General features: G+C 38.4%; 1 protein-coding gene across 2 annotated transcripts in view; it reads left to right on the plus strand.

Annotated features, from left to right (window-relative positions):
* Positions 1–21859, plus strand: part of LOC124555981 (RNA-binding protein 1-like) — a 38837-nt gene extending 16978 nt beyond the window's left edge. The window contains exons 2-5 of one of the 2 annotated variants that reach the window (XM_047130026.1): positions 4721–4936; positions 5009–5089; positions 6162–6251; positions 21168–21859. In XM_047130026.1, the coding sequence (XP_046985982.1) occupies positions 4728–4936; positions 5009–5089; positions 6162–6251; positions 21168–21171 (384 nt within the window). In that variant the 5' untranslated portion in view covers positions 4721–4727 and the 3' untranslated portion in view covers positions 21172–21859. Of the gene's footprint in view, positions 1–4720; positions 4937–5008; positions 5090–5347; positions 5565–6161; positions 6252–21167 lie in introns of those variants that run through there. The other variant, XM_047130027.1, reaches the window with a different exon arrangement.
* The last annotated feature ends 1619 nt before the right edge of the window (positions 21860–23478 follow it).

A 23478-nucleotide genomic window follows, 5' to 3' on the forward strand; every position in this document is an offset into this window, starting at 1 on the left:
CTCATGTGTTCCAATATTTCTACGGAATCCAAACTGATCTTCCCCGAGGTCGGCTTCTACCAGTTTTTCCATTCGTCTGTAAAGAATTCGCATTAGTATTTTGCATCCGTGACATATTAAACTGATTGTTGGGTAATTTTCACATCTGTCAGTGCCTGCTTTCTTTGGGATTGGAATTATTATATTCTTCTTGAAGTCTGAGGGTATTTCACCTGTCTCATACATCTTGCTCGCCAGATGGTAGAGTTTTGTCAGGACTGGCTCTCCCAAGGCCGTCAGTAGTTCTAATGGAATTCCGGGGCCTTGGCTCGACTGAGGTCTTTCAGTGTTCTGTCATACACTTCACGCAGTATCGTATTTCCCATTTCATCTTCATCTACATCCTCTTCCATTTCCATAATATTGTCCTCAAGTACATTGCCCTTGTATAGACCCTCTATATACTCCTTCCACCTTTCTGCTTTCCCTTCTTTGCTTAGAACTGGGTTTCCATTTGAGCTCTTGATATTCATACAAGTGGTTCTCTTTTCTCCAAAGGTCTCTTTAATTTTCCTGTAGGTAGTATCTATCTTACCACTGGTGAGATAAGCCTCTACATCCTTACATTTGTCCTCTAGCCATCCCTGCTTAGCCATTTTGCAGTTCCTATCGATCTCATTTTTGAGACATTTGTATTCCTTTTTGCCTGCTTCATTTACTGCATTTTTATATTTTCTCCTTTCATTAATTAAATTCAATATTTCTACTGTTACCCAAGGATTTCTACTAGCCCTTGTCTTTTTACCTATTTGATCCTCTGCTGCATTCACTACTTCATCCCTCAGAGCTGCCCATTCTTCTCCTACTGTATTTCTTTCCCCCATTCCTGTTAATTGTTCCCTTATGCTCTCCCTGTAACTCTGTACAGCCTCTGATTTAGTCAGTTTATCCAGGTCCCATCTCCTTAAATTCCCACCTTTTTGCAGTTTTTTCAGTTTTAATCTACAGTTCATAACCAATAGATTGTAGTCAGAGTCCACATCTGCCCCTCGAAATGTCTTACAATTTAAAACCTGGTTCCTAAATCTCTGTCTTACCATTATATAATCTATATGAAACCTGTCAGTATCTCCAGGCTTCTTCCATGTATACAACCTTCTTTTATGATTCTTGAACCAAGTGTTAGCTATGATTAAGTTGTGCTCTGTGCAAAATTCTATCAGGCGGCTTCCTCTTTTATTTCTTAGCCCCAATGCATATTCACCTACTACATTTCCTTCTCTCCCTTTTCCTACTACCAAATTCCAGTCACCCATGACTATTAAATTTTCGCCTCCCTTCACTATCTGAATAATTTCTTTTATCTCATCATACATTGTTGCATAATTGTTTCAGATTATCCAGCAGGACTAAAAGTATACATGTTTTTGGGTTTCTATGGCATAGTAGTGATACGGTTAGAGGCATAGTGATGTGATCTATTCCATTTTCATATTCTCATTTTAATGTTGAAGTTCAAAAATTAATGTTTGTAGCAGAATTGAAGGTGTGAGGGTGGATAATGATTTGTGCTACTTCCTAAAACATTTAAATAGTATTATGTGGAAAAAGTACTCATTTAATTTATATAAAGAAGAGTATTAAAAATTTGAAGGTAGGTTTGAAAGTAAGCCAGCAAATCTGTAGCCAATGTATTAATCATGTCTCCATAGAGTCGCTCACTATCTGGTTAATCACTGTAGTATTTCATCCAATATCAGTGATACACAGTTGCCAACATTCCCTTGTAGACACAGGCCCACAAAAGTCAGGGTTTGAAACTAGGTGTAGCACAGAATTTTAATGTGTTAAGTTTTTAAACACTCATTCTACTGCAAAGTGAAAGATATGTTACATAGGACTCTGTTTTATTTAGTGTTTGTAATTAATTGCTTCCTTGAGAGATGTTTGAATCTCGTAGCTTTAAGGGGACACAGTCGCAAACAGGCTCAAAAAAATCGAATTTTTTTTCTAGTTTTAATCTATGCTCCAATTATTTGCCTACAAAATGCCGTTTGTTTCATACAAATCTGATTATTAGATTCGAAGTTATTAATTTGTTCGTGAAGCATGGTAACTAGTGCCACGTCCATTTTTGCTTTGTCTTGCGCAGTAGTCAGCATTGACTATAGTACAACAATCATTTATGTTCCACGGATATAAATACTCTATTTGGGTTGCAAGAGAGAATTGTTATTCTGATGTTTGCCAGCCAGTCTGCATTGTCGACTATTGTTTGTCAGTTTCCTCATCCTAGTTGTTTACGTTTTGGTGATCCAAATGTAATGATTTTGTGAAACGGTATAACACAATGGGTAGAATAAGGAAGTTTGGATATAAGCCTAAGTTTCGTTGAAGTAAATATGTAAAAATAAACTGCGAAACTGCTAGTTTTGAGCAGAGGGCAGAAAATAATATTGAAAGTGAAGTCGGTGCGAGTGTCAGTGCTTCAAGCAAGAAGCTTCTAGGTGCTGCCGGTTTTCCAAGTGCCTGTCAAATGCGTGACAATGCAATGTGTGGTGTGAACAGTGTTTCTGTTGTTACTGACACAAACGTTCTGATCTCCATGACATTATTACATGAACTTATCGAAAAACACACAAATTGTAAAAACTGTGGTGGAAACGTTACTTTGCACGAAGATGTGGTGAAAACCAAGGGAATTGTTTGTAATTTAGTTTTGACATGTTTGGAATGTAGCTGTACTGCCAATACAATGTCATCCCACGTAACAAGAAGCAGATTGTATGAAAACAGTATAAGATTAGTGTATGCACTTAAATCTATTGGAAAAGGGCGAAGTGCAGGTGTTGTTCTTTGTGCAGTAATGAACATTCCTCCACCTCCAAGAAAGTTTGATGTTTACAACAAGACTATTGGTGCAGTTGTAGCTGAGGTAAGTGAATCTACAATGTTGAAAGCAGCCAAAGAAGCAGTTCAGTTGAATGATACGAAATCTGACCCAAGGCAAATTTCTGCTGGTTTTGATGGCAGTTGGCAGAAACGTGGGTATACATCCCTAAATGGCATTGTGTCAGCAACTTCTTTTGATACTGGGAAGGTTCTGGATATTGAAATTATTACTAAGTTCTGTGACATCTGCAGAAAAAAATCCCACTATACAACATGTGTGCAAAAAGGACTATGATGGTTCTAGTGGAGGCATGGAAGTGGCTGGTGTTGCTAACATTTTCAAAAGGTCTGTGCAGTCAAGAGGTATCCTCTATACAGACTATCTTGGGGACGGGGACAGTAAGGCTTATCAGAAAGTGGTAGAAGATAAACCTTATGGGCCTAGAGTCAAAATTAATAAACTGGAATGTATAGGACATGTACAGAAAAGAATGGGATCACGACTTCTAAAGACATGTAAGGAAAAAAAGTTAGGTGGTAAAGGGGGCCTGACAAAGGCTGAACTAGACAGGATCCAGACTTACTATGGTATGGCCATTAGAAATAACTGCAACAATGTAGAAGCAATGAGGAGAGCCATCTGGGCTATATTCTTTCATAAAATTCCAACAGATGAGGAACCACAACATAACCTTTGCCCACGGGACCTGACAGCTGGTGCAAATTCAACAACCCAGCTACATCTTCTAGCTATAAGCACAAACATTCAATTCCAGAAAAAATCCTGCTAGCTGTGAAACCCATTTTCAGAGATCTTAGCCAACAAGAGCTCTTGAAAAAGTGTCTCCATGTAAAAATTCAAACACCAAATGAAAGTTTGAATTCTGTCATTTGGACAAGGTTACCAAAAACTGTTTTCGTTAGAAAAGAAACACTAAAATTTTGTGTTCATGATGCAGTGATGTGCTTCAATGCTGGTGTGTCAAAGAAGACTGATGTATTAAGACTCTTGGGAACAAAGGATGGTATCAATACTGAAAGGGGACTGAAAAAGATTGACATGGACCGTATCCGTTATGCTGATATTTCTGCAGGAAATGCTACCAAGGAGGCCAGGATAGCCAGAAGATAGAAAGAAGATCAAGAAGCTGAGCCACAGTATAGCCCTGGAATGTTTTAAAAGTGTGTCTGTATGACATTGTACATTAATTTCTTGTATGTAAAACTTTAATACCATTTTTCTCAAAACTACATTTTTTGACCTTCTGGTACACTTTTCTCAAAAACTATGACTGCTACAGACATCAGACTTACAGTAGCTCTTGTTAATGCAACGATGATTAATTACATAAAAAAATAGACCAGTAGTGATAAAAAGAACAGATTTACAAGCTCCAAGGTGTTTAGAAAGTTTTAATTTTTTGTCTTAAAGAACAAGAAAATGATTACTCATGAAATATATAAAATACATTAACCATTTTTTATGTGATTTGAGAATGATGTTTCAGCTGTACACTGTAAAAGATTCAGGTCTTTATCTCCATTAGTTACTTCAGAAAGTGTACCTGACGTTTGCTCGTTTTAGCATTGTTTCCTTATGGGAGTTCCCTCACGACTGTGTCCCCTTAAGTTCAGATGGAAACATTTTCCAGGCGTGCACTAGGAGTTAACTTCAGATGTTAGCTTACATAATTCTTGACAGCTACTTGCAAGCAGGAGAAATTGAATATCTGAAATACTGATATAATGTTACTGTTAAAAACCTCAGTAATATTTGATTTTATGCAAACAGTTTTGTTACAGTGATTTTAGCTCACTTAATGTACATATCTTAAATTGCAATTTTCAGGTCGACCATGTCAAGATACCGTGAATGGGACCTTTCGTGCAAAGTTTATGTAGGTAATTTAGGCAGCAGTGCTTCAAAATATGAAATTGAGGCTGCCTTCAGCAAATATGGTCCTCTGAGAGATGTCTGGGTTGCTAGGAATCCACCTGGCTTTGCGTTTGTTGAATTTGAAGATCCAAGAGATGCTGAAGATGCAGTGAGAGGCCTCGATGGCATGTAAGTTAATATTGCATTTATTAACTAGTTACTAATATTGAGTCAAATATTTAAGTAATATTGCTGTTGCAGGAGGCTGTGTGGAACACGCGTGCGAGTTGAGATGTCGACTGGACGTAGTCGACGAGGCGGTAGTTGGAGGGGTCGGTCAAGGTAAAGCCTGTTGCTACTAATTTTTTTATTTGAGACATACCTATTAAAAATACAAATATTACATGATTGAAATGTTTGATTACATTGTGTGCATATTTCCATTTGTTGCATTATCTTCTCATTGGTTTTTAAATGTTAAATTTTGTACCATAGAAAGTTAGCAAATTTTGGGTAAGTTTTTAACAGAAGTGAACTGATAGCGGGATGTTCTGGACAAGAGGTGGTGACATATTTATGATGATGTGGCACAATTTCCAGGGCTCACTCTTCTCCTTCTGATCTACCACCTCGTGCTCCAGACACCCTGATCTTCATGTTTTTGCTACCAACATGACGGGTCAACCAAACAACTTCCCCATATGAATGCTTCGCTCAGCTCGTCACGACGCAACGTGCACGTGTGCTACCCTTCTCAACCGGTTAGGCATAAAATTATGTGTGGCAGTTAACACCGATAATCAAAACCGACAGCCTTCCACTACCACCATTCCATGGAAAACCTGCCCAACCAACGCTGGCTGGGTTTTGTCCAACCTTCAACACAACATTCTGTCATCAATTGTCACCGGCACAACAATTGCAGCTTCTCATCTGCCCAACTTATCTTCTGTTGTCATGTAAGCTTACTTGCTTGCCCAGTTAAATGCAGTCTGGTATATAATCATAAATTAAACTTCATATGTTATTAAATTATAATGCAAGTAGATGATTACTTTCACTTGATAAAACTTCATATAGATTTTTGAAATTTAAATTTGTATGTTTGAACTATGTTAGCTGTGATATAAAAAGTTAGGTTTTCTGCATGAATAAGCAGTTAAAATTTTTACAGTACAAATAATTATTAAAAAATTAACATGACTGAGTCTAATAATTAGTTTTTCACCTAGGAGACTTTTTTATTTGATCTGTTTGTGAAGATAAAACAGTATGGTAATTGCGATTAGTTTGCCAGTCAGACTGCAGATTTTCATGCTTCAGTAATTATACCCTTATTGTAATTAGTGTTTATGGAATAGAATGATTGATGTTGTTAAAATATTTTGAGTGTTAATCTTGTTTTGTCTTGCAGGTCTAGGTCTCCTCGAAGGCGTTCTTATAGTCGGTCAAGATCTCGAAGTCGTTCACCTAGGCGATCGCGATCACTTTCCAGGGACAGGAGGTTAGTCACTGATAGAATACGTATAGCTGTGGCAAGGCAGTATTCAGAAAATTACCTCTGGTGGCTTAGAAATATACAACAGTGCTTAAAGAAAAATTACTAGAAAGTCCTAAAATTACACCTTCATGTTACTTTATTTATGCAACTGTCACCGTGCATTATGAGTTTCTGGTGTCCTGAGCCATTATCATAATCAACACAATGAGAACTGAACCATTTTTTCATGTTCATAAAAAGATGGAAATGACTTTGAGAAGAGTTAAGGTTCAAAAATTTACGCTCATACCCATACCAAAGTTCTTGGGTTTGATACTCAATAAATTTAAAATTCATGCAGGTAAAATGGTTTATGTCCCAACACTTAAACTCCAAAAATTTCTTAGGTAATGTCACATCCTGCACTCTCAAAAACATAATTTTATTTGATGGGAATTTGTCAATTAGTTGAGAAATGATACTTAACTCTGTGTTATGTAGGAAAATAATATACAAAGGTGTAGATATAATTTAGTATATTTTAACTAACCAGTATTTTATTTAAATGTTAGCTCTTACAACCAAGTCTATACTGCTTTGTTGTTACATTGCCTAAGATGTCTGGAGGTAGAAAAGTAACTTCAAAGCTGTCTTTGTGATTGAATTAGCACACTCCATATTCAGTCATTGGTGTGGTTGGAGATACAGCTAGTAAGTTGGCATGAGGTTTTATTTACTAATCTACAAGGCTGCACAGAAAATATGTTAGCTTTGTTAATACACACATTTTTGTAACTTATTTCGCATTTTGGAACAAGAATTACAAAACGCACTTTTAACAGTAAGTTAATCAATTTACAGGTAGTTGATGTTTGGAGAAAAATACAGAATAATATGGACAAATATGTAAAAGCAGCTTTTTAACTGTGTTGCTGCACTTAGTGCAATGTCTGTACTTTTTACATTCCACTCAGCCTCAGAAAATAACTTTTTTGCACCTGTATAGGCTGCATGTAGAAGTAGGGTGCACCTAAACTTTTGACAAGCGATCACAGTAAAAAGTAAATCTTGAATATAGACCGCACTACTAAGTTTATGAGGAAGTTTAATTACACAGTAATTAGGGTTGCATCTTTCTCCTCCCCCTTCTTAAATGCTTGCATAACTACAGTGTGACTATTAAGTTGGCAAAATAGAACAGCTTTTCTAAAATCAGTTAGTCATTTAATTGTGTTACTAATGGTTGTAAATGAAGTTAATATAGTGTGTCCAAACATAATTACTCCCACCATGTGGCCTATACCTCCCTCCATTGGTACGTGTGTGGCGTGCATGAACCCCTGAACTATTGCAGACTTCCTTCTCTCCCAAGCTGCCTTCTCCTCCTGATATCCACTCCTTCCCATCCTACATCTTAGCTCCTGTGTCCACCCCACCTCCCCCTCTCCGCTCCACCCGTTTCTCCCCGCTCTTGTGTTCTCTCCACACCTCCCTTTATAAATTATTTCCGTCGTGTGAGTAAATTGGGGAAATTCTACCTCCCTAGTGTCTCCAGTGTGGGTCTCTCCCTCCTTCCCCCCCCCCCCCCCCCCCCCCCAATCCATCATCCCGCCTCCCCCATCTAGGTCACCAGCATGTGTAGCCAGTTCATGTGTCAGAGCTGTTATATACCCATCTAGCTAAAACGTCTGGAACCTGAGCTGTGCCGGCCAAAGTGGCCGTGCGGTTAAAGGCGCTGCAGTCTGGAACCGCAAGACCGCTACGGTCGCAGGTTCGAATCCTGCCTCGGGCATGGATGTTTGTGATGTCCTTAGGTTAGTTAGGTTTAACTAGTTCTAACTTCTAGGGGACTAATGACCTCAGCAGTTGAGTCCCATAGTGCTCAGAGCCATTTGAACCACCTGAGCTGTCGGCACATCTTGCCTAAGAGTTGTTGCTCGTCCTTTTGGGGCATCAAAACTCCTGGCAATGACTGCCATGCTAGGCTACCCTTGCCACGGCTGGGTGGTGCCTAAGGGGGTGAGTCCCTGATGGGAATGGGTTTTACTAAGGTGGATGCTCTGCAAATGAAGTGTTAGGCTCAGTACTTCCAGCTACTCTTCAGCGGAAATCTCTTAAGTCTGTAACAGTTCTGTCTCTGCTCCTACATTTGCTTCCTTGGCATTCCCCTCCCTGGGAGGAGGGCCAGGCACCCCAGCTTGGGGTGAAACCCATTCCCTGATTCTTTAGTTTGTTCCAACTTAGGAGACTTTGACTAATACACATTGCTCTTTCCTGTAAAACACATCAAAGAATAGTTCGGTGAAGTTGGCTAAGTGAGATGTGATCTGGTTCCCTACTGATGAAAACCTCTTCTGCCAGTCGTTTGGTTTCCCTTCATGCTTAAGAGACAACCCAGTAAGCATCACTCCTCACCAGTCCTTAAATATGACTTAGGTCATTATCTTCCACAGGGACTCCTCCTTCAGTCTGACAAGAAAATCCGGAATAATCTGTCACAGCATGACGTTAATTTCGTCCCTAGAGTCCAGAGAGGTCTTAAGGACAATTGAATTGATACTGGTGCTTTCATCCTGGCTTTTGGGAGGGGGGTTACCATTTTAGTCACAGTTGTGGTTTAATGTTGCAACTTAAAACCCTATATCCCACCTCCCATGCCCTATTTCTGGTGCCTCCGGTTTGGTCACTTGTCTTCACAATGTGAGGAGGATCCTGTTTGCAGTGACTACGGGTGCCTCCTCCATGTGGGGAGTCCTTGCAGACCATTTCCCAAGTTCATGAGCTGTTCCAATCTACATTTGCCTTGGCCACCATATTGTCTGATCTATCAAAAGGAGAGGAAAATCCGGGAATTCTCCTACCGACTATCCTTTTACTGGAGAAGAAACTGATGGGGGCTCCCTCTAGCAGCCCCCTTCCTTGGTGTCTCCAGGACAAGAAGCTTGTTAGTCAGCTGCGGGACTCATGCTCTGTGCACCTCAAGGCCATTCGTTCTTTCAAATCCTGATACTGCTACAACTTAGTCTCTTTCTGACCACACTACCTCTTGCCATCTGAAGAATGAGGAATAGGAGGAGGAGCAGCACAAGTCTCCCTTCCTCCAACATCCCAAGGGACTGTCGCCCCTCCCTTTCAATTAGGGCCCAATATTACATTCATGGATGTCATCCTTCCCAGTGACACACTGACTTGGCACAGTGATACAGTCTGCCCCATTCAGTGTCCAGCAGCTTCATATACTATCATCCAGTGGAACTCTAATAGTTATTATTGTCACTTTCTGGACTGGCAGTCTCTTCTTTCTCTCTACTCCATAACTTGCATTGTAGCAATCTCATTTTGTGGATACTCATATGTCAGCTCTTTGTGGTTTCCAAGGCTTCTGCTGGAACTGGGTCAGCCCTTTGTGAGCTTTCAGTAGTGTTTGTCTGTTGATCCACATGGGCATTTCGTTCCTCTTCATACTGTGCTTGAAGTGGTGGCCATTCGGATCCATTTAGACTCTCCGCTAACGATATGCAGTCTTTCTCCCCCCCCCCCCTCCCCCTCCCAGACCGGCCACCTTAACTTCCTGCTCTTCTTTCCCTCCCTCCCTATTGGGGATTTTAATGCCCATAATCCTCTGTAGGATGGTACTGCGACCATTGACCAGGGCAGGATTGTTGAAGACCTGCTGGGAGGTTTTGATCTCTGCCTCCTCAACACTGGAACCCTACACATTTCAGTGTGGCACACGCTTTTTCTCAGACGTTGATCTGTCCATCTGTAGCCCTGGATTCGTCCTATCAATTCAGTGGGAAGTTCACAATGATTTGTGCAACAGAGATAATTTTCTGATCATCTTATCTTTTCTCCCGCGCTGCTCTGCATGCCCTCCCAGGTGAGCCTTCACTAATACGGATTGGTATGCCTTTTCCTTGACTGCCAATCCAACTGCTCCACAACACAACAGCAGTGATGAATCCATATGGAGTTCGACCAATGCCATCCTTTTGGCAGCTGCTTCGGTGATTCCTTCTTCCTCAGGTTCTTCCTGTCAGAGGACTGTCTCTTGACCACCTCCTGGCCTTCAGACGGCTTCACGCCCAAGCCTGTTATCGTGTTAAATGCCAGATGGATTTGTTGGGAACGATATGTAGCTGTCGTTGTAGGGCTGCATACTCCTCCTTTGTGGGTATGCTCAAAGATCTGGGGCATTTTTAACTGCTGTCTTCCAACAAGTGTCTCAGAAATTTCTCTGAATGCTGTTATCCTCACAAGCCTGGACTTTGTCGCTAAGCATTTTGCCCAAGCCTCAGTGTCGGTCAACCACCTGCCCGTGTTGTCTCCTCAAACAAAATCTGGAATGACTCCCTTTATCTCTCATTCCTCACCGTGTGGAATCTTAAAACGCTCCATTAAGTGAATGGGAGTTAGTCAGTGCCCTTGCTCTCTGCTTTGACACGTCTCCTGGAACATACCAGGTACACAACCGAATGCTTCAACACTTAATGGTGGCTTATACGTGGCCTTTTTAACCATGTCTGGAGCAAGGGGAATTCCTTCCACATGGTGAGAGAGTGCAATTATTCCAGTTTGGAAATCAGGTAAACAGATTCTTCAGATGGACAGGTATCATCCAGTCAGTTTAACCAGTGGTCCTCTGTAACTTACTTAAATGTATGGCAACTTACTTAAATGTATGGGGGTGTCGAAGGCTGTATTGTGTCCTTGAATCATTGGCTTTAATCCAAGGTGCTTTCTGCCAATGCTGCTCTACTGCAGATAATTTAGTCCACTTGTGGAGTCCATCTAAATGGCTTTTGCACAGCATCAACACCTTTTTGCTGTCTTCTTTGATTTGCATAAAGTTTATGGTACCACATGACACCGCCATACACGAGTGGAGCCTCCGTGGTGTGCTCCCAATTTTTATCTAGAATTTTCTTTCATGTTGCATTTTTCATGTGCAGGTTGGCATCTCCCGTAGCACCTTCTATCTGCAGGAGAATGGGGTTCTACAGGGTTCTGTTTTGAGTGTCCCTCTCTTTTAATGGCTGTCAATGGTCTGGTGGTGGTTGCAGAGCCTAGTGTGTGTCCCCCACCACTGATGATTTTTGCATTTATTTTTGTTTGGCCGTGATGGGCATTGTTGCTGAACACAGACTGCAGGATGCAATATACAGAGTGCAGGCATGGGACCTCTCCCTCCTGGCTTCCACTTTTCAGTTGCCAAGACCTGCGTTACGTGTTTCTGTTGTCATACAGTCCATTCACATTCGCATCTGACCTTGATGGCCAGTTCCTTATTGTGGTGGACTCTCCATTGTTTTTTAGGACTGGTCTTTGATACCCGGTTGACATGGCTCCCCCATCTTTGTGATCTAAGACAGATATGTTGGTCACACCTCAGTGCTCTTCGATTCTCAGCTACACCAACAGGGCTGCAGACCACTCTACTCTGATGCGGCTCTACACAGCAGTCTTGTCTCAATTACGGCAGTTTCGCATGTGGCTCGATGTCACATTTGATGTTGCAGATGCTGGACCCAATACACCATTGTGGGGTGACTGGCAACTGGTGTTTTTCAAACTAGCCCTGTGATCGGCCTCCTAGCAGAGGCAGGAGTTCCACCATTGTGGCTTCTGCACCATTTGATCACTGATGCATTACATATCCGCTGCTCCCTGGAGCACCTGAATGTGTCTCCTCTTTCCAGATACAGAAATGCACGTCCCATAGTGGTATCCCAGGTGTGTGGTTAAGATTTCCATCCACATCTGCTCTTCCTTCTCTCTCTCTCTCTCTCTCTGAACTCCAGCATTCCACACACACACACACACACACACACACACACACACACACACACACACACAGTGTAGAACCCTTTTATTGACACTGGAGTCAGTGTTTTCAACACTTTTCAAGACTGTAGCTACAATTGAATCTGTCATTATAAAAAGGTCATAAGTCCATAAAACATGATTTTGAGATATTCAAAGAAAACTGTTTTATGCTTCAATGGTAGAAGTTATGAAGTACTTGGATTTTTATACTCTGGTGTACCTGGAAACCATTAAATCTACATCTTCAAATCATCAATTTTTATTTTCATATTCTTCAAATTAATTTTTATTCGTGGACTCACTACCTTTTCGAACCAGATTAAAATAATAGAACAGCTGTAGAATTTTGAGAATTTATTAATAAACACAAATCACAAATAGTATTTAACATAGTCATCATTACAGATAAGCAGTGTTGCAACATTTTCTGTAGGTTTCATGCACTTTCATCTTCAGCTGTTGTAGACCAAGTGAATAAATCAGTATAAAAGTTTTTGAGCTCCTCTGGGATGTCCTGTTCCAGTTTTTTTTATATCATTGATCTTAACTTTGTTTATAGGATATTTCTCTCCATGTGCTAAGGTTGTTGTGAGTGTGACGTTTGCTAGGTGTTTTAAAAGTCTGAAAAAGTCAGTCCATCAATGAATGATTGGGTTACTAATATCCCTGGGTTGTGGCTGTCATACTCAATCATATTGTACTGTGAAACGCTGAAGTTGACTTTCATTGAACTGTCTTTTTCCCATTGTTTCTAAACTCTGGGAATTGCATTTAGAAAGCTCTGGCCACCAGTCCTTATAGTTCTTAACAATGTTGTTATCCTCAAGGTAGTTGACAATGAATGAGTTCATTTTATTGGCAGGATGAAGAATAAGTTCAATATATTCTTTCACAGTTTGTCATAACTTTCTACTTATGCCCCCAAACACCCTATCACAAGGTAAGAAAGAGTAACCCCAGATCGGAAAGTATTGAAAATTTTCTTCAAACATACCAAGCTCTACTAATGCCATTAGGAATCGGACTACTGTATTGTTACGGTTTTGTCCTGGGCCACCATCAGAGAAATTCTGCATATTCTTAATATTTTTATCAAAGTAATGTTCACCGAAGAAAGCAAGCAAGAAACTACAAATCTCATTACCTCCCTTTTTGGCTATTCCTTCATGGAATACAAAGAAATGAGGTTTGCCAGTCTTAAGGGGATACGGAATCACCTATCCCCCCAATGTTAAAATATGCCTACTATAGGAAACATTTTCTCGCAAACTACTGGAGACAGAGAGATAAATTTTTTAGTGTAATTTTTACTGTACGTGCATTGATATGTTACAACAATACTAAAACAACAGTTTATTGTCAAAGTATTTTTTAACAGAGATATTTTACATTTATTTTTAAGTAAATTTTTTCCGTCACTTTTTACTAGGTTATCACCCCTAAGTCTTTTGTAGTAAGTCAAGTAATTAAAAAATCGTTGTTTCAGTTTGTGAAAGAAACCCATGTGAATAAGTCATAAAAATTTCAGCCTTCTAGGTTTTAAAATTATAAACAGCCGACCAGTTGCAATGGATAAAGAAATTATTTACCTAGGTTTCAACAAACATAAATTTGTCTTCTTCAGAAGGTAACCTAAGGACAATGAACATCATAGCTCTTCTAGGTTTGCCAGTACCCGAGATAACATTCCTAGAAGAAGTAAAAAAGCAAACTTATGGGAAACGGACAAAGAAGATTAAAACGTTCCTGATCCATAGTTAATACCCCATTCACAGTCTTCATACTTATCAAGTCTTCTTTTGGCACCCCTCTGCACCTATCTTGGTTTTTTCACTAATGTCTTGATATTGTCAGCATGCCTTAGTCTGTGCTGATCTAAAGTCAACATAGCACTTACTGTGTGGGAACCAACACACAAACCCAACTTTTAAAGGACCTGGCATTTAGTTATATTCCCAAGATTGAAAGTTGCCACAGCATCATACACACCAAAATATAGTGTATTAATTCTGACAAACCCTGTTTTTGTGAGCTGATACCATGTCACACTATTCAATCACTTGTTGGGGTTCTGCAGTTTTCCATGAAGACATTTCATCAGAAGACTTCTGTCAGCCAGATCTCTGAAAATGGGCTTTATTTCTTCCATGATGGCTAATGGTAGACTGTGGTGGTGAATGTATATCTCTCCAGTTGTTAGTCCCCTATTGTATTTACACCAGCTCTTTTCACCTTTGGGACACAAACCATCATTTCTTCAAGATTGCCTGTATTTTGCCTGATTGCAAGGCCATAGCAATTCTGAATGTGGTCAGTCAATCTTCCTTTGCCATGCAAGGTTTTCCCATAATCTAGTTTTTTTCCTTTTCGTAATTGATTTTAACCTTCTCAGCCTGGCACCCATTCTCTTCTGAACATGTCCTATGCATTCAAGTTTGCTCATTTTACACTGTTCCCATATGGTTCGTTTTCCAAAACTTCTTCGAATGCTTTAGTCACCATCTCCCAGATACTTGACATAGCGAACATTGTACCACTCTGAAGAGCGATCAAAAATTTTTTCATCTCCGCAACCTCCATGCCACCACTAGTACCATAATAATTAGCAACACAATCATAACTGTGTTCATTTTTCAGCCTGTCTTTGCATCTACGGTATTGAAACACCAATAACCTTGCCAGTGTCAACACTAGTTGCTGTTATAACACTATTGTTGCAGGTGTGGCCCCTTTTTTGCCACTGCTGTCAAAAGCTACTGTGAGGCCACAACTGCCATCATTTTCTTTCACTGCTTTTTCCACAGCTACCTGCATTGACTTTGTGCTACATCAACTGCAGATACTAGTACATAGTTGTAAGCACCAAACTTTGAAGGTACACTTGGAAGATTTAGAACACCGCACAGCATATCACCAGCTGCTTTGCCCTTACCAATTGCTCACAATCCATAAACTAACCTAATATTTACACTGTAAAGTTCAGTTTTCTTGTATCCATTATTTACAGTAACTGAAACAACTTGGAAACTTACAGCTGTACTTATAAACACTGCATATTAAATTAAACTGGGCTGCCAGGCCAACATGGGATTCTACTTTCAGAGAAATGTTTCCTTGACTTTTTTGCAGCACACTCTGTTTTCAAGAGCTTCGCACAATATACTTACATCAATGAGTTCATTAACTTCTTTCCCTTTATCAAGTAAATTATATTTCTCTTCCAAATTGTTTAGTTTTTTATGAGAAGCATTGTTTTCATTTGGAGTAAGTTCATTCAGCAAATTAGCAGTAAGTGGACTCACGTTTTCCAACACTGATGATGAAGAACTGCTTTGCTTTGCTAATGAATCGCTATTTCTTTTCCTTTGCCAGTTCGCACACTTTTGCTCTAGCTTGAGGCATTTTCACTGTGAAAAATGAAGCACCAAATACGGAATAACTCGACAACTACTACTTTCATATAGCACCCTGTTTACAAACAATCATATCACAAAGTTAGAGTAACTTGAGGAAACCAGAGGGAAACATTTTCAGACAAATAATGTATAAAGTGTGGCTGGAAAGTGGGATATTTGAATTTATGTCACAGAAATGTACTGCCAAAAAGTTTATGGTCAGCCATGAGAGACGTGTAAAAATAAAGCGCAATACCTGATCTCACAAATCTATAAAAATAAAATATTTATAATTCTAGTAGAGCTATGTATGATATGTCATTTTAAAGAGGAAAGTTGATGGAATATAATACGTCAATAAAACAAAAATCTGAGTTTTTAACCCAAAATCAGTTTCTGTATCCCCTTAAAGTTGTAAATATTGAAAGTAAAGACCCAGAGCTGACGTAGGTAAAACACTTCCTGTACTGTAGTGCAGGGAAATGGTATGTTCTGCATAAAATCCGTACATATTCCTTCGACATCGTTTCGAATGCACTTTTCCCATACAGCTTTTATCTTTTTATAAAAACTTCTTGGTCCTTCGGATATGAACCATTTGCTCAGCAACAATCACTCTTTTAGATGAATCATAAGGGTAAGTGTTTTTTAGTTCAAAGCTCCTCACAGTAACTACAAACATCTTTGTGAGGTCTACCAAACCTGTAATTATAATTTTTGTGGGAAAACTTAAAATAAAATCCATATTTTACATCCAAATCAGGGAATGTGTCTAGAAATAGTGAATGCATAATCTTTACATTCAAACCGGCCTTCAAATACTTAATATCTCTGTTTGCATAGTGAGTGACTTTTACCTCAAACGATTCAGTGTGTTACTTTATTTTATCAATAACATCACCTTTTATAGCTCTGACTCTGCTTCCCATGCTCTTACCCTGTTATCTACAGGAGATTTTCCTAAAACCAGCGGGTCTCGTAATCTTCGAATCATCCCGTCACTTTTCAGGCCGTGAATATTAATAAATGCAGTTTTACATACCAGAATTCTATTTCCGTGAACTTGAACATTATATTTGAAGTTCTTCTTCCTACTTTTTGGATTATCCTTTCTTGGGCGTCTGTGAGTAATTTCCGTATCTTCCATAAGATCTTGTAGATATCAATCTTGTGCATCCTTGCTCCCGAATTCCTTGAATATTTCCAGGATCTGGGCTCTGTTTATCTCAATGGCATCAAAACAGCGAAGCTTACAACTGCAACAGAAGAAAGCAGTGCTTAGAATAAGCAAGGGAAACGTAGGCTTTATGTTTTACTATACATATAAAAAAACATGTATTCAACATTTAGTTCTTAAATTCATACTTACTTGGAATTTTTCCCCGTTGCAGTTGCAGGAATGTTTTGTCCCTTGTAGTTAATGTGCGTTTCTCCTCGTAATCTAGCCTTCTTTATTATGATGGGTTTGTATTTATCATAATGCCATATGCCTTTCCTCTTTTTATGGCTGCTACCTTCTTAGAGTCCATGCTCTTTTATGGTTAAATTGATACTACTAATGAAAGATCAGACAATCACACAAGATTTGTCTTACAATGTAGTGCCAACAATAGATCATGAAATCGGTACTGGTAAAATCTGATTGTTGTTAATGTAGGGACATAAACCGTAGGCTACTTTCGGTGATTTAAAAAATATTTCATAAAACTAATGAAGATGTAGTATGAAAATGTCGTGAGTCCTGGACTCATGACATTTATTACCAAATAAATATTGTGGCAATTATTTTCTTGGCTTTAAAGGCAGAAACTCGTGACTTTGTCAACAGAAATACCTGCATCTACAGATGGAGAATGCAAAAATACTGAAATCTGAATTTGTGAAAAATTAGACTCATGAGCTTTTCATAATAACTGATAAAATTAGAAAATATTCCATGAACATTTTACTGCTGTGGGCGAGTTAGTAATGCTCTACTGCTCCCAGGTGCTGAGAATGCGTTTAAATGCAGCCTCTGCATTTTCTTTGTAAACTATTGACGTGCTACAGTGTCCCATTCTGCTGACCCTCTCACTGCCGCAAACTAGTTGTTTCCATATACCAGTGAATGATAAAAAAAAAACTTGAGTTTTTATCACAAAACATGTGCCTCTTATGTGTTATCATTTGCAAAAAAATCTCATTTCGATATCTTGAAGTGTTCATGAAATATGGCGATTGTTACGAGCATTATTCCAAAAGCGCAGGGATGGAATTGAGTGCGACTCACACAACGGTCCAATAGATATAAAAACTAATAACTCGAGAATGAAATTATATTGTTCTGCTTGCGATTTTAAATACAATATCAGTATCTTATCTACATTTCATACACAGTAATGTGCAAGCTAAAATCAACCACATGCCAAGGTTATGCAATGCATTTTTACCTCGGCAAACCTGTCAAGATTTTCTACATTGTTTTACTTGATGCAGAATGGTAACTGTGACAAATAACAAAGAAATTGTCCTTTAGAGTGAAGGTGTGGGTCATTCCATGTCAACTCATCTAGACCTCAATGCTGGACCATCAGATTTAGTTTAAATTTTATGTGAACAATTGCACATGTTCCCAATGAACATTGGTAAAGTTTAACGTTCATCAAAGCAGTACTGTCCAAGATAAGTCACTAGTTTGACTCCATGCATAACTTTTCACAGGTCAAGCATGAACTCGTAGCAACTTCGAGCTGTTATATCTTGGGGAAATATTTTGTTGAAAGAAATCAAATTTGACCATGTTGTGTACAACTTTGTGTTCTCTTAAGAATAATAATGAAAAGAACATGATGAACCATTTTCAACCAGGAAAGTTTACGCAAAATTGCCACCCAAAAAGATTTTCAAGGTTTAGTTTCTTAAATCTCAGGAACTAATGGTATGTAAAATGTGAAAGCAGGCATGTAGTAACCTAACAACATAAGGTTCCCAAATATAAAGATTCATTTATGTGCCACTTTCCAATGCTGAATAAATTAGTCAAAAGTGGAAGATTTTGTAAAAAGGTTGGAAATGAGGTATTTTCGACCTGATTTTGCCAACGAGGTAAACTCCCCATTGCACTGCCATCAGATTTAGTGGTAAGAGGGTCCAGTGGACACCACATCAAAAACTGAACACCGATCAAGCATGGAACCAGGAAGAAGGTGTACTGGACTGAGAAATAAAAAAAGAGCAAAATAGAAACAGTGAACGGTCCAAGAACCAGAAGTACAATATAGAGCAGCTGTGACTGTAATAATGTAAGAGATGTGAGGCCAAAGCTTCAAAATGTTTATGAAGAAAATACATACAGTTTTACAGGCTGGCCAAATTTCATATCTATCAACAAAATACTGCCAGAGATAGCTCAGTCACCAGAGGCGAGGATCGAATGGTGAGTGCAAAGTCGTGGAATGGAGTGTGTGTTGGAGGAAAATGGGTGAGGAGCAAAAGAAGGGAACTGGTAGAGTAAGAGAACCCACAGAACAACAAACAAGTAGCAGTCATTTACACATTAAACAGACTTCCACCTACTCACCATTTAAACCATTAACTCCATCACTACATCTTCATTTCTCTTACATATTAAATAATCACGTAACATAATTCAATATCATAGCAAACATACGATGAATAATAGGAAGAGTACATTTCTACATATAAAAAAAAACCTAGCAGTAAAGTGGGTAATGCTATGCAAAACACCAGAGGTGTATGTAGCCAGAAAGAGAGATAGGAGTGGTAATACATTGTGGTTGTGTTCCACATTGAGAGAGCATACTTCTGCAAAGCAGTAATCTACAGTGCCAAAAGAAAGAATAACTTAAAAACAGCCAAGCAGGCGGTGCTTCCTGCTGTCAGAAATACCATAAGTAAAAGCGACAAACTGTTACTCGATCTAAGAAGACAGCCAATTTGTAAATATCTCTCATTAAAGACCACTGATCTTTTATGTCAATCAAATGAAGCACAGTTGTGTAGTTGTAAAGACAGAATTAAAAGACCTTCAATAATTACAAAGCAACTATGGACAATGACACCCAAATTATAACTTTAATAAATGTAAATTTTAGTGACTGATTACATAATTCTTCTTTTGTTCTAAAAGTAAATTTTGTAACAAACATATAAACATAACATTAACCTATGCCATGATACTTTTTTTTTCCTTCTGAGAAAGCTTTTCAAAAGGTGGAATTTGTTAGTCCACGTAGACGATAGTATAATCCTAAGTACATTAGGCCTCCCTCTGGCTCTTTTTCATGTGAAGATAAATCTAATTTGAAAAATACTTGCAGTTAAGCAGCAAAGAAATAGAAATTAGCTGTACTAATTGTATTTTATGAAGTCCACTGAAGCAAGAAATAGCTTCAAGCAGTATTTATATGTTACAGTTATAAAGTTTAAATAAAAATATTTACATAATTAATTTTTTGTTTATTTATAGGTACAAGTCTATAGTCCTGGTAAACATTGAAAATCCTGTGCCATGATACTGTAGCTCATCACTAAGGGAACTGAAATAAAATGGCACAGCCTGTTGATAAAATTTGTGCAATATTTCATTTTCTGTCAGGAATCTGATACAGTGGCTGCCGAAAATGAAATACAGCACAGTAATAGATTTTTACCAATGAGCTGAGCTATTTTGTTTCCGCTCATGTACCCTGATGCTGTGATAACAAGATTTTGAGATTTTGGTGTTTACCAGAACTGCAGGCATATACCTGCAAACAACAAAAAATTACTTACCCAGCTGTATTTTTTTGAGATGATAGTAAAATCTTTGGCAAACTCTTGTAAACCGTTAATGTATAAAAACTTAAGGAAAAAATTGTTTTCTGCGTGAAAGGAGGTATTGTCTGTCAGCTGGTGGGTCCTCATCTTGGGTAGAGAAAATTTTAACATTAATGTATACAAGGAACAGCTTACAGCAGGAAGGTGCTATGATTCATATTTGGTGCGATTTTCGTTTCCTTTTTTGATGCTTTCAAAATTGCAGCCGTGCTTTATCTGGAACATTTTGATTATTGGTAAGTCATTGAAGGGATGACTTTCTTGAACTCTTATAGTATACTAACCACAGTTATATTACAGATGTTAAGTGTAAGTATTTTTATACCTCTTTCCCCAGTGTTTCCTTTTGTGATGATACTTCAGATTTTTAATATGATAGTACACTCTTTTAAGGACTTTATTTTCTGCTAGACCAGATCAGGACAATGACATAAACACTCTGATGTTGAACTTATCTGTAGGCAGTATAAAACTTTAAGGATTTGAAAAAAAAAATCGAGATAAATTTGCACAAAATTCTTGAGCAAGAAGTCAGAAGATACTGTGTTAGACTTTATTCATTCAAGATTCATCTCACAATGATGTAGGATTTGTCAAGGTAAGACAGTGACCACACACAGCATACACAACATGCTTTGAGGATAGGTGGTTGGCAGGAATTCCCTAGTCCAAACACAATAAAAAAAATTAGTCATAATAAGAATCAGGAAAGACAGATGCTTCCTCCATTTTCAAGAACACTTCATATACAGTAATCAATAACACACAATAAACAGTTAGTTGCTAAATGACTTGATAAATATTGGTAAACAGAAACTAAATAAAACAATTGTAAAAATCAGATAATGATAAGAAAATAGTTGCTGAATATCAGTAAAATGCAGATTTTTGGCTGTTTCAGGTGAACTGGCAGCGGTTCAAATAACGAACTCCGTAAAGGTTGGATTACTGTCAAAGAGCTGATAGAGGTAGACAGGCTGAGGATCCAATAGTGCTTATTGTAAAACTCATTACATGTTCATTTATGGTTTAGTTTTACACACAACAGAAGTGCTAACTGTTACCTAAAAAGTATCTAGTATGATATTTGTCATTTTTGTTGTATACTAAGTCCTGATCTCTTTACATGTGAAAGAAAAGTCTTTTATTTGTTATTGATTCCACAGTTCCATATCTGTGGGTTAGCATTGTTATAAACTAGCATTCCTTTCTACACTCTAAAGAGGTTTTTTTAAAACGTCTATGTAAAGGCTTTTTGAATGTCGTACAAATAAAATCATTTGTATGCTAATACTTCTCTTTTGAAGAATGCACGTTCTATTTCTTTATAAGCAGTTATGATTTTATGCAACATAATTTTGTATTGTATATTGTATGTAGTGGCATGAATTTTGCTCTAGTGCTGAATTAAGTTATACTTTAATGCCCTTACAGTGCATATTTATATCAACACTGCTGTGTAGTAATTATTAAATACGTAGATTATAGTATATTACCATAAGTGTCTAACTATGAGTTGATTTAAGTATAGTATGGTATTTGTTATATACTTGTTTTAAATGTGACTTAGTTAATAAATATTTTTAAAAATCACTGTTGTTCATGACCAATGTGAACAAAATTTCCCACAAATTTCAAAATCTCTAGACATTCACTCATGGGTGAATGTAAATAGCTGAAGAAGTCATTAAAGATCTGACACACAATCAAATAATTCTTAAAGTATCTCTTGTTTTCATGTTACACATTTTGTAACATTTCTTACTTGATTAGTCAGATTGTGAAAATCAGATGTTTCCTGAATATAAAAGAATCTGGCAATATGTGGTCTTATGAATTTGTGTTACTTCATATTTTGCTGGCAGCGTTATCTGTTGTTAAAACAAAAAATGTCTATTTGAACCAGATTTGTTCGGCATACAAAGGTGTTGCAAAGAGCTGCACAGTTTTGCTCCTACGTGGCTATATTCTTAGAGTTGGTACTCTATACATGGTTGGAGGTACCTTGTGTGTACAGTTACTTCCCTCATCCATAATGTGCAACTAGATCATGAAAAAGATATTCTTAATTGTACTTGTTTTCTGGCTATATCTGTTACCAGATGTTGAGTCTTGTACCCTAGGAATCAAGGGAGATGATGATTGGTGACCGGTATCCTCTTTCTAGAACACAACTGCACACATGTATTAACAGGGTTCTTTATTTACATGAATACAAAGCTACTTATCTTTGAGAGAGTCCACATGTTGTGGTACAAGCTCTTCTGTAATAGCCCTCTTGTAGACATGATCAGTATTCTAGTTGTTACAAACTTCAGTATCATTGTGGGTAAAGTAAAGTCCCACTATGCACACTTATCTGGTCTCAATGTACTGAAGATGGCAACTTGGAGTGCAAGTTGTGTGCCAGCGGCTGAGCTAGTGACTGAGACAGTGGCCCTCTGGTGAGCGGCAATGATCTAAACACTTGCGGTTGAGAGGGCGTTGGTGGTGTGTTTCTTGCGAGTCTGTCTTTGGCCTCTCCTGATAGGCGCACTTGAGCCAGCGCCAACTATAGATCTTGCTACAGCTTTGCTGACTAGTGTGCTGGTGGCAGATTATGCGAGCAAACCAGCAAACCATTTTGGCATTGTCACAAATCAGCATTCAGTCAAAACTAACACAACTTTAGATGGAATGGTCAGATTCCAAGTACAAGAGCGAGCCCTTGCACCAAATCATGCATCACATTGTGGTAGGTTTTCCCCATGTGCAGACAATTTTTTTTGAGAAATATCATGCATGAGCTACAGAAAATCCCATGCAATGGATGGTCAATCTCATTGGCAAAATGTAACTGTAACTTTTGAACAGGCATGGGTGCTCACATACTTCGAGCAGTTCTGTGATATGACACAGGTGAGTCTTGAAACTTTTTTTTCTATCTACGGAGACATGTGAAAAGTATTGTGCATGCTGAGCCAATTCCGAGGTGAAAACATTCATAAGAAATGATGTATGGGCACTGTATTTACGTGCCACTGAGAGGAATTTTTAGCAAATATTGTACATGTGAAGAAACCTAGCACACATTGCTGTAAAGGCAAGTGATACTGTGTCAGCACAGTGCTATTTTCATGTCCAATATCCATTTCTGTCCACTTTTCAAAGGAACTAACCTCCCTCCCCCCATTTCCTTTCAGTAATTGGACCTGAGATTTGACAATTGGACA

This window comes from Schistocerca americana, chromosome X (genome assembly GCF_021461395.2).
Source record: "Schistocerca americana isolate TAMUIC-IGC-003095 chromosome X, iqSchAmer2.1, whole genome shotgun sequence".
NCBI classification, from domain to species: domain Eukaryota; kingdom Metazoa; phylum Arthropoda; class Insecta; order Orthoptera; family Acrididae; genus Schistocerca; species Schistocerca americana.